This window comes from Sparus aurata, chromosome 15, assembly GCF_900880675.1.
Source record: "Sparus aurata chromosome 15, fSpaAur1.1, whole genome shotgun sequence".
Taxonomy (NCBI): Eukaryota; Metazoa; Chordata; class Actinopteri; order Spariformes; family Sparidae; genus Sparus; species Sparus aurata.
In genome coordinates this window covers 21,750,069-21,762,326 of record NC_044201.1, presented here as the reverse complement: position 1 = coordinate 21,762,326, position 12,258 = coordinate 21,750,069, and the positions used below count along the sequence as shown (strand labels likewise).

The window sequence follows — 12,258 nt, the reverse complement described above, 5'->3', positions numbered from 1 at the left end:
AAAACATGTAATAATAATAATAAAAGTAGAAAAGTCACATAAACTCGTGCTCCAAAATGTTTGCATTAACACTTTATATTAACCATCTTTGATTTATGGTTTATTTATAGTTGTTTTTTGTTTTTTTTTTAATAATATTTACTTAACTGTCAAACAATGAAATGTGTTGTAAAGCATTTATTTAGCCAAAGTTGCGACAGATGTTTAAATACAAGGTCTTAAAGGGGCACTAAGGAATAGCCACTCAGAATAAATTAACTCGCAATTTTAGTATTTACAATATTAATGAGTTAATAACACAAAATCTGAAATATTCTTCACTGAATAGACAAGCTGTTCCCAGAGGTAAATAAGGTCCCCAGAACACTGTTAGAAAGGTGGCAGGGTCCGCCACATATAAACAAAGTAAAACAGTATGAAATCGTTTTTTTAACTTTAAAGTCAGTTTCAGTTTGAGTATTTATTTTGTTTAGGCACTCAAAAACTGTCAATGAACAATAGCTTCCGTAAAACTACATATCGCTCCTTTAATCTTGGTATCATTGTACAACCCCTTGGCGTTGTGAAATGACAAATGAATGAAGCTTTTACCTATACTCGTCCATACTTTGTAAATGGTTCATTAATAGATCTACTATGTAGTTCATGTGGACGCTTTTACTAATGATAGTTATTTTAAAGTGTTATCGTGTTTTAGCTCTTCATGGAAACCAGTGGCATCTGCGTGAAGCACAAAACTGAGATAAGATAAGACTTTACTGAACCTTCAGCGGGGAAATTCACTTGACGCTTGAGTTGAAAGCAGAGGGGAAAAGCTCCATCACAAACTTATCTACAACAATATGCGGAACAACCAATCAGTTAGCCCCATATCATTTTCATAATAGGCCTTGTGCAAACAAAGCAAAATATGCTGGCAAGGGCGGTGTGATTCTTCCTAAACTGTGTTAAAACGCCATAGATACAGTATTGTTAGCAACTGGGAGCCCTTTGGTGTGGAAAATATTGAGCAACAGTGCTTAGTCAAGTTCTTTATTTGTCAAATACACACCAATTGTAGTGAAGCAGTTTCTTGTTCTGCTTCCAACAATACAACATGTAGAAAAAGAAAATCATCTAAACAGATGAGAAAAAAACACACAGGACACAAAATAGTGCAGGAGTTCAAATAGGGAATACAATAATATATTTACGTTGAACAAAGTAAAACGATATACTGTGGCATACTGGTGTACTGTCATGATAAAATGAATAAACTGTCATGCAGACACATTTCTGTTTTTCTGACGAATTGCATTGTGATTTTTGTTCACGTTAAATCGATCCACTCGTTCAGCTCCACCAGCTGGCATTACCGAAGAATTGCAAAGCCAGCGCTCAGATCGGATCGATCCAGTGCGATTAGCAGCTGTGCTACAGGCCCCGAGCCCCGTCATTATACAAGGTGGCCACAAGCACAGCACGTAGAGCATGCTGTGAAGCCACAGGAAACAGTATCCAGTTTTAGAAATCAATCTGTCAGCCTACATTAAAAAAAAAAAAAGTCTATCTGGTTGCCGGAAAAGGAGCTCACAGTGAGAGTTCCTTCCTTTTTGCCACCTCTGGGTGTAAAGTATGAGGCATGCACTGGGTGTCAACACATGGAGAGCAGACACACTGCTGCAGAGGTGATGTGGCGACATCTAATGTTTAGAAGCTGCAGCCGCTCTGCTCAGTCTGCTTTACATGAGGTTGCATTGACATTTTGTCAACGCACAACTTTGATTAGGTGGGCTCATTTTTACTTTGCAAAGGAACTCTTTCTTCAGCCTGACTAAATATGCTCTTCACCACTGATTATAAGCAGCAGGAAGCTATAGATTGTATTTAAATGTGGTTGCTAAACAACTATTTTAATTTATTTTTATTATTCAATGCCCTGTATCCACATGCTTAGGTAGCCTGTGTGTTAAAGATGTTACTTTTCTCATGCAAGCAAAGATCAATGTGATGTAAATGAGCCTCACATACACATGCACAAGGCTGTTAATAAAATACTTTTTGTACTATATTGTTTAATTAAAAGTCAAAATTGACCTACATTAAAACTTAGAAACTTAAAAGTTAAAAGAAAAGTTGTAGCAGTCAGTCAGATAATGGCCATCCTTTTTTTTTAAAAACAGTCATTAAGCAATCTATTTTACAGAGATGATGGGCGTTTACACACACACACACACACAACCACACACAACCACACACACTTCTGCCTGCTGCAGAAAAAGAGTTGGAGTGAGAGGAGGGGCGGGCACGCTGATGTCGATGAGGGTGAAGTGAAGTTCTCTCGTCTTCTTCTCTCCTGCTGGCTGACAGAGGGGGCTGACCATGGACGAGGAAGCGGAGGACACCTACCCGGAGCTGAGGCACTTTCCTCCACTGTGGCCTCTCTTCAGGTCCCGCTCCAAGAGTGACACCTCTGGGTTCCGCGCCAGGGTGCTGTGCAGGCTCCGTGGAGCACGCTCAGGTAGGCCACACCACCAAAAAACTGGATTCATCTTCAGGTTAACTTATTTTAGCTATATGATGCTGTTTTATACTATTGTTCATTGAAATGTTATGTTGTGGAGCATGTGAGGGTAGAAGTCAGCTGGAACATCAGTGTAATCTGCTGTCTGTCACTGCCAATGTTTCAAGTTATACGAGTTGTTCTTGGCATGACAGCATCTCGATATGACTAATGAGGCGGTGGGGACTTCCTGCTCTGCTGCACAGACAAACTTAACCCTCTCACGAACCTTCTTTCTTTCTTTCTTTCTTTCTTTCTTTTTCCTTTCTTTCTGTCTTTCTGTCTTTCTTTCTTTCTTTCTTTCTTTCTTGATGGATGTACCTATAAAGTGTTGCATGATTTATACTCATGCAACACTTCATGGATGCAGTTAACTTTTTTTCACTTGAGTCTATAGTATTGAATATTGAAATTCATCATTATAAGCACATGACATGCCTACTAAATCATCACCAATGCCAAGGGATGTTAGGTTCAATACACCAGTAAAATGAGTTAGGGGATATTGGGATGTTGGTGCATGGTTAGGCAACAAAAGTCCAATGAAATGTGTTTTTAGGATCAAAAATATTCACAGAACCACAAAATAAAAACTCAGATATGTCACAAGCAAGTGAGAAACTAAAACATCCCAGTATATCCCTGAATAACTCTGAGCAGTTGGTTTTTCTGCAGGTGAAGTGTCAAGAAGTTGTAACAGAGTGAAGCATGATGGTCAGTGGGATTGGATGAAACAATTTAAACAGGCTCTGGGAGGCTGAGGCCGCAGCGTTAACCACCTCGTCGTCTCACTTAAATGTCAGAGTAAAAGTCTGGCCGCCTGGAGCTTCGGGTTGCTGAGCCCTGATTGGCTCGTATTTGTGTCAGAGGTGAAAACCACTTCCTATCAGCCGTCTTCATTGTTTTTAGAAGCCACACGCCTGTACTCACTCGGACCTATCCCTGCACCGATGGTTTAAATGAATACACTGCTGTTGCATTAGGGCTGTCTTGTTCAGCAGTCACACACTATGTGTATGTTTACAGTGTATTAGAAGTGGCAGTTATTTTGCTCGTCGTCAGCTGCCACAGGAAGTGTTCTGTGTTTATGGTGAGGTTGTAATTACAGGAAACGAATCATGAAGTGGGGCAGTTAGGAAATTAGATGTCCAAAGTTGTTTATGTCTCGTGCCACTTTGGATTTCTTGCCACATGGCTCTGAAATGTCTGAGAGCAGCTTCTATCAACCTGAGAAGGAATCTCTAGAATTGACAACAACAATCCCCCTTTATAAAATCCTCACATCATCTGTTTTTTGTAATCATACTATACATATATGGATTGAGATCAAGATTTTGGAATCACACGTTTGAGCTAAACTCACAAATAATGACTTTACAGTATATAAATATAAATTGAGCTGTTTTCAAATAGAGCAACAGGGGGCGCTAATCCATGTGCAGTGAAGTTTCCCCCTGCACACAGTAGTGCGGTCTGAGTACATCTTTCACATCCGTCCCACAGGGCGAAGCTTCAAAAGCAGCCAAACTGACAACGTCGGGGAGCATGCTGGGCTCATTCTGCTCCGTGTCTGAAAATTATCCAAAATATAAATAAGATCTGACACGAAGATCTAAAAAAACTCAGATGACGCACCCAGAAAGAAACATTTTATGAATTACAGCACTTTTTTTAGCTAAAAGGAGTTAGCGGCTGATGAGAAAAATGGAAAAATGCTCCTGTGGGGAACATTAGCAGAATTGATGGCAGGAGGGAGGGATGTTCTTTCCATGTGCATGTAATTCTTTACTTTCAAAGAGCTCCAAGAATATGAGACTCAAAAAGATAATGCAGCCCACCGACTTGTGAACCCGCAAGTCACCAGGAGGCATAAAGATATAAAGCAGTAGCTATTTTAGGTAAACGTGATGTTGGGCATCAATAATACATCTGCACTTCAGTCATTTCTTTTCACTTTATGTCCACTTCAGTCTGATCAGGGTCATGGAAACATCGAAATCAATTCACAGATGAGATCATGAGCTTTAGGGAAGCTGACGATTTACTGAAGAGGAATCTCTCTGTCGCTAAACGTGTATGAGTTTGTGAACCGGCTGATTTGAAAAGCAGTTTTTGCTCTCGCATAGTAAATGACACCACGATACCAACAGGTTTAAGGCAAAAGTGTGTAAAGAAGGCTTTTCCCTGTAAACAGAACAGGATGTCACATCCTGGATAAAGGGTTAAAGGGTCCCTCCACCAATTTTAGACATTAAATTACATCAAAATTGCAACACCGCTCTCGCAAACATTAATCCCAGGACTGCAGCGATTTGTCAGATGTAATGTCGGTGCTGACTACAAACAAAACTCATTACGTGATATCAATGTTATGTGTTGAAAAAATGTGAATGTCGATGTAAAGATGTATGCAACTCCGCGATCCCACCCTCTCACTGAAGTTACATAGTGGATTGTACCTTTAACGTGATTTTGAAGCTGCTTTAAGGTGAAAACGTTGCGTAATGGTGCTTTAAAGCCTGTTTACACATGGTGCCTAAATCACCCACAATGCAGCTCAGCCACTAAGAGGACATCTATCAGGTTACATGCAGCTCCCTCTGGAGTCGACAAAAAACTGATGTTAATGGATAAAAATTGATGAAGTTAACCTTTAACTGTTGAGTTTCACCCCCAGGCTGTCCAATACTGATGCTTCAGGTTGGCGATGATCAACAATCAACCGTCTTTATCCAGAAAGAAACATTTTGTAATAAAACTGAAAAAGATATTGAGACTTTTGAGGCAGCACTTGAGAAACAATCTCACCAATCGATGAGGACGGTCATGGAGTAAGACTGTATTTGTCATAAAGATATTAAATATGAAGTTACGCACTTCCATATGTGCATATTTGTGGGACACCGTGTAGGCTGAGATGGTCTTTCCTGGCCGTTGCAAATAGCATGCTGTCCTCCGGATGGGCGCTGCAACGGTCTTATAATTACACAGGCAGTGGAAAGGGGAAAGAAGGGATGAGAGGATGAAGGGTAGATAAAGTGGCAGGAGAGGGTGAGTAAGAGAGAACAATGGAATGACATGCCAAGAACAGATATATTAAGACAAAAGAGGAACAATGAGAGGAGAAGCAAGAGAGTCGACGAGCAGGAAAGTCACGGAGGCGAGGGAAGATGATGAGAAAAGAGAGGAGAGGAGGAGGCAAAGAAAGGGATGCAAGGACAGGGTGATTAAGGAGGAAGGGAGGACAGATGGAAAGAAGAGGACAAAAGAGGAGTGTCTGCTCGCTGGTGCTCTCTGCTGCCTGTGGGTACTCTCCTCGAAATAACATTGATTACAGACCCTTTTAGTCCGCAATAAGTACTTGTACTGTGATGCAGGGAGCAGCCCTCCCCACTTCGCTGCCCACACACAGTCTATCCTCAGCCACCGTCGCAGCAGCTGAAGCAGCCACCGGCAGACCCCGCGAGCCCCGATTCTTTAGTGATCAACGGCTCGATCCCTCTGTGTTGCGGTTTGAGGTGTCGTCACGTTCAGCTCCACCTTCAGCTGTTGCTTCAAAATCTCAAATTAAAGGTGTGTCATTGAAATTTACAGTTTTACACACGTGCACAAGAAATTTCTATGTCGGTCATTTTCGTTCAAAAAAATAGATAAATAAGCCCACATTCCAACAAGTGGCTAAACATCACTGAGTAACAGTGTGTAAAATTGTGCCACTCGCTCCACGAGGTTGTACTTTGGCCCAGCTTTGCTTCGAGCCAAATGCTAACGTCGTCATGCTAACATGCCAGAAATGTGCAGATTTTTGTTAGCATGTGTGATGTCTTCCAGTTCCATGCTTTTCAGGGCTACCATCCTCCTTCAGCGTGCTAACATGTGCTACTTAGCACCAAACACAAAGTGCTACCTACTATGCTGCTGAATGTTGATGTTGTTCTTTATCATCGTAAAAACGTGTGTAGCAGCTGTCGCGTACTGACATCTCTGATAATAATCTCATGTCTCACATATTTACCATCGACCCACCCATTCATTAGAGATCCTGTTGGGAGATTGTCCTCCCCAGAAAAACGAAAAAACATCAGCTGTGTCAGAAAACGACACAAGAACATACTGTGGTGGCTGAAAGGTCGGCGGCTGCGGGGTGAGGATGAGTCTTAAATTGTGGCTCCTGCGATTTGAATGTCACACATGATTATTACGGGGATGCAGACAACAGGTGATTGTAATCTACTAATTGATCTCATGGTGACACAGCTGTGTCGTCTCAGTAGTCAAAAACCCTTTGTGTTGTCTGAGCTCCCTCAGTCCTCCTGAACTTATGTATATTCGAATTCTTCTCTTATAATCGTACTCTGATCAGGAGTGTTAGATGTCTCCGCCTGCCTCTACGGTCCTGGTGGGTTTGGAGGCGTCATTTTCACATTTAACGGTGAGAAAAGAGGTTTCGACTCCACATCTTTTTCAGTGCCAGTTGACCCTGTGAAGTGCTCACGCGCACTTGCGGTTTCTTTTATGTGTGACAGTGTGTGCGTGCGTGTGAGTGTGTGTGGGTAGATGTTGTTGAAGCCGATCAGCCAGTTGTTTTTTCCTCCCGCTTGTTGTTAGCCGTTGTGCCAAAAGCCAAAGTCTCACTCTCTCCGTCTCTCCCCCTCCGCTTCCATCTGTCTATCAGTAACTATCTGCTGTTACTTAGTGAGCCTTTAACCGTTTTTAATATTTGTCAAAAGGGCCTCGACAGCAAATGAACAGGATGTTAACATTACGCATCTAATGATGCTGTGTACACACAGTGCAGTAAGCATGTGTGTGTGTGTGAGTAATGGAAATGTAATAAACACCTCTAATTGTTGGGTTGCTTATAAAAGACAGCGTACGACAGAGAATCATTAGTGACAAAAACAACAAACTTCAGATTTTTACACCTTAGACAGTCAGGGAAGGTGAGAAAGATGGAAGTTAGAAAAGGAGGAAAAGGAATAAGATGTAAAAACTAGCATGTATACCGGAGAAGTGGCAAAAGTACACACATACTTTACTCAAGTAGAAGTTAAGACTCTGGTAAAAGTAGAAGTAGTGGTTCAACTGCTTTACTCAAGTAAAAGTAAGTATAAATGTAAACTACCTAATCCTAACCCTACCGGCCATTTCTGTGCAAAGCTAACTGAACCTCACGTCATATCAATATAATTCAAAGACTATCAAACTAAAAGGTTGAATCAGTAGGGTGTTGTCCGAGCTGAAGAATGACACAAGACATAAAATAACCGCTAATCTCCCTCAAATGCATTAAAAAACTAAAGCGACGCACCGGTTTTGAAAATGGAGTAGAAGGTACGGATGTTTGTGTTCAAACACAGGGAGTAAAAGAAAACTAAATACTCAAGTAAAGTACAGATAACTGAGAATCTATTTACAGTAAGTACTTTAACAAGGTAATCCTACTTTGTTACTTCCCCCCTTGTATAAAGTCCCATAAAACAGACTGACAAGAGAGGAAAGGAGCACTATACCAAATGGCATTATAGTAGCTGCTCTTATGTAGTCGATAACGTAATGGTTGTGTGTACATGTACTTCTGTTTACATTGGCTTACACACACACACACACACACACACACACACACACACACACACACACACACACACACAAACACACACACACACACACACACACACACACGCACCTGTCTCACTTTCAGTCCATCAGTGTGTTTCACAACGTCCTGCTCTGCTTATTCTTCTCGCGTTACGTCTAATAAAGAACAGGAAATTAAAAATCTACTGTGCTCGAAAAACACACAAATATACAGTACAAGTGTGTATTTAAAGGAGACACAATATTAGAATTTGTTCAGTGTGTGCAGCGAGTCACTGACACACAGATGATGGCAGAGTATTTACAGTGTGGAGTGACTCTTCACAACACTCGAGGGACCTGAAGTGTGCACGACGGAAACAAAATGACCATCTGTCCGTTTTCCGTCCACTCTCTGTCTGTTTCTTTGACTCCTTTCAATCTCTCCTTGTGTCTATCTCAGATGTGTATTGACTTACGACTGATGTGATGTTTAATATCTGCATTGTTGTTTATCGCTGTGGCGCCGCGGCCTTCAGGTGCTCAGGTTCTCTCCGCTCAGTAGTTTGTTTTTTCGAAAGCTCGTGAAGTCTGACTCGTTTCTCCGTAAGTGTTGTGTTACTTAGCAACAATCAAGGTTAATAGCTGTCGTTTATTGAGAGGTTAATGCTGCAAACCACGGCTAATGTGCTCCATCGAGAACTGACGGACGTGGACTGAACAGCCCACCAGCTGTGATCCGGTCCTGAGCTCAGGAGGAACCGCAGAAATCTCGAATGTGATGTGACACACATAGAAACAAAGCTCATGATTTTATACCAAAGTTAGTATAGAATTAGTTTCTATAAATGTAAGATCTCATCACTCATAAGAAGCTGTTTGCAAAAACTGTTGTGGGGAGTGCTGCACTGTGTCAGGAACAACACCGAGTTAATATTAAAGTAATAAATCAGGAGATCTTCCAGTACAGGAGCCAGCGGTCGAGTAAAAAAATGATAAAACAGTGACTGTCCGGTTTACGGTGTCCATCATAGTAAGTAAGTAAACTAAGAGTCGTTGTTAGTCAACCGATGTATTATTGTGAGTCATTTCCTGTCATATTCTACTGTTCTGGTTGTAGCATTTATTCATACTCATTACTCATTTAATCTGCACTGTAGGTACAGTTTATTACAAGGCACATATCTTTACATCACTATTTCCATCAGTCCTTGTACTTCAAGATGTGTATATATACTAAACGTAGTCGTCACATTTATGGTTTGGAAAAAAAAAGTATTATCTTTATTAAAATCCTGTTGGTGTGATATTCTCTATTCCAGATGGAGCAACTGTAAGATGCGCAATTTCCCCCAACAAGGATCAATACATTTCAAGTCTTTCTGATTCTGATTCCGAAAGAGTTTTCATTTCCAAAAATAAAACCATATGCATATGTCAGGCCTATTGTGCAAAAATAATGAATACACATAAATTAAATGAATCGCGAACCATCTTGATAATGGACTTTTGATCTTTCAGCAAATTTGTCTGTTTTACATCGTGGTTTTCGGATTTTGACGTTAAACTGGGCGAAACATTCAGCTGAAGAATTCACCTCGTACTCTTAGAAGCATTTTTGTGAATTTTTTGCATCAAATAAACAGTTAGAATATTTAATAGACATATTAATCTATAATGAAAGTAATGGTTAGTTGAAGCCCCAGTCAAAATGAAATGAAATATGATTAAAACAGCGTCAAAATTCAATCTGTGTTTTCTTTGTTAGAATGTGTTGACAGAATCTGCGCTTTACACACTTCTACCCACGATGCCTTTCGCCTATCACCTTTTACATTGCACTGTTAATGTTGCGGCGAGGTCTGTTCATATTTGCTGAAGACTGACCGCAATAAAAATATATAGGAAGGAAAGTGCGATAAGGAAAAATAAACAAGCTGAACATACAGACGACGGCCTTCATCTCCCTCCTCTTTTCCCTCACCTTTCACAGTAGTGACTCCTCATCTGCATCTCCTCTCCTCTACTCTTATTTCCTACGTCACTGTGGGACCTCAACACAGGAGGGAGAATGAAAAAAAAAAAAGAAAGAAAATGGGTGAGACTGGAGCCAGACTCGGCAGGCGGAGGAAGGAGGAAAAAAAAACTTGACAGGCAGGGAGATGGAGATAAATGCAGGAGGAGACACCGATTGGGAGGGAGAAGGACGAACTGAAATGGAAACAAACATTAACTTTTAATGCTCTTTATTGGTTGGAGAGGGAGGGAGGAAGGGAGGAGGGGCGAGGGAGTTGCAGACAGGGAGGGATGAGCGATGAAGGAGGGAAGTAGACGGCGAGAGAGAGGGAGGGAGGGAGGGGAGGGAGAACAGGAGAAGGAGGCAGACAGCGAGAAAGGGGAGGAGGGGGAGTCAGTGGGGGGAGGGAGGGAGGCAGAGAGGTGGTGTGTCGGGAAAAGGCAAGGATCAGCTCACACACTGCTGACAATATTCCCCAGGTCAAGCCATGGAACATGACGGTGAGTTTTTCTTCTTGTATAATAATCTGCGCTGCCTCCCTCTGAATCTTTTATCCTCCTCTCTGCATGTGTCGTCCGGTCTCATCTGTGTCTGCCTTCACGATACGGACAGATCCTTTCCACCACTTCATCCTCTTCTCCTTCTCCTTCTTCTTCTTCTTCTTCTTCTGCTTTTCACATGCTGTCCTTACATGTAGCTGTCCTTGTCACCTGTTAGATGGAGATGAAGTACACGCAACAAAAAGGCTGTGAATCCTCAGCGTATCTTGAGAGAGTCATGGAACAGCGCGCTTGAAGAAAACCTGGGTTAAAAGGGGGCTCGCAGTGTGTTTGAAAGTCAGCATGAGTATCTGAGTGGTGCTGTCAGTGATCATTCTTTTCTGGGTGGCAGCGACTGTGTCTGTCTGAGCTGGAGCGAGCTTTTTTCCTATACTTCCTTTAATTCTAAAATAGGACATGAGCCACGACAACAAAACACAGTCATGCTTAAGGACAGGAGCACCACTTTGAGGACACAAGTTACGACACTGTGTGCAATATTAATAAGATGCTAATGCTGCAAGTGCAGGGAGGACACTTAATAACAACATGGTCGGCTCTATCTCCACTTAACCAGGCTGCTGTTGTGCTCTGAAGGCCAGTTTTGGCAATGCTCGTGAAGCAACAACACATAGATTGAGAATTAAGAAGCAATTACGAGTTGTGCAAGGTTGCCCACTGTTGCATTACAGCACTGCATGATCACCACAGATCCAGTGGTAGTTACCTTCATGTCAATGTTTCTGTAGAGGAAAGAAAACAGACCCATAATTCCAGGTGGGCTTGGCTGGTAGCCATCTTGTATTAGGCTAAATGACAGTGATAAGTCAGTGCGTTGGTTGGCGTCACACTCCAGGGTGGAGGCAGGGAGGCTATATCGGGCCCTTGTTATCTAATATAGTTTAATTACTGTTTGCAGAGGTTGTCATAACATTTCACAGTTTGTAATGGGCAAAAAAAAAAAAAGAAAAAGAAAGGCCTGTTGCCTTGTAGTGATAAAGAGAGACAGCTATTGTTGTCTGTACAGCTTGAATCCATGCTCCTGTTAGCGTGCGTGTGTTTGCTGGGCCGGGCACTGAATGGGTACACAGCAAATTATCGCCCTTGTGAGTTTGCGAAACAGCATTTTGCAAGGCAAAGCAGCATCTGTGAGTGTGCACACTTGCATATGAATGTAATGTGATGCGTGTGTGTCTGCAGCGAGCATGAACAGCCGCCCAATGGCGCTCCTCTGTGTGCCTTCCCCGCTCACAGTCGATTGTGTTGTCGACAATGCGAGCGGAGACCGAATGAGCGTACTCGCATATGTCATTCGACTGAAATGATTTGACCACAGCACATAGTGGTCAGCACTATATAGAGACACTGGCATGACATTATGTTTACTTCCTGTTTGTTGCACCTCAGCTTCAACACTGAAGCCACCTTCTCAGAGAAAAAAAGGAAGGTAACGCCTAACTTCAGTGGTGCCAGAGTGACAAATTCAAGATTAAAGATTTATTTGTCATTACATAATGCAAGGTTGTATAACAGAATTTATTTTGTAGCTCCCATAAGATGAAGAAAAAAGAAAACTAAAACTA

At 41.8% G+C, this 12,258-nt stretch overlaps 1 protein-coding gene across 3 annotated transcripts in view; it reads left to right on the top strand.

The window, feature by feature from the left end:
* The window catches only part of phactr2 (phosphatase and actin regulator 2), a 50,806-nt gene that overhangs the window by 2,111 nt on the left and 36,437 nt on the right, over positions 1-12,258 (top strand). For 2 of the 3 annotated variants that reach the window (XM_030442839.1, XM_030442836.1), the window contains exon 2: positions 2,350-2,500. In XM_030442839.1, the coding sequence (XP_030298699.1) occupies positions 2,350-2,500 (151 nt within the window). Of the gene's footprint in view, positions 1-2,349; positions 2,501-10,545; positions 10,637-12,258 lie in introns of those variants that run through there. The other variant, XM_030442838.1, reaches the window with a different exon arrangement.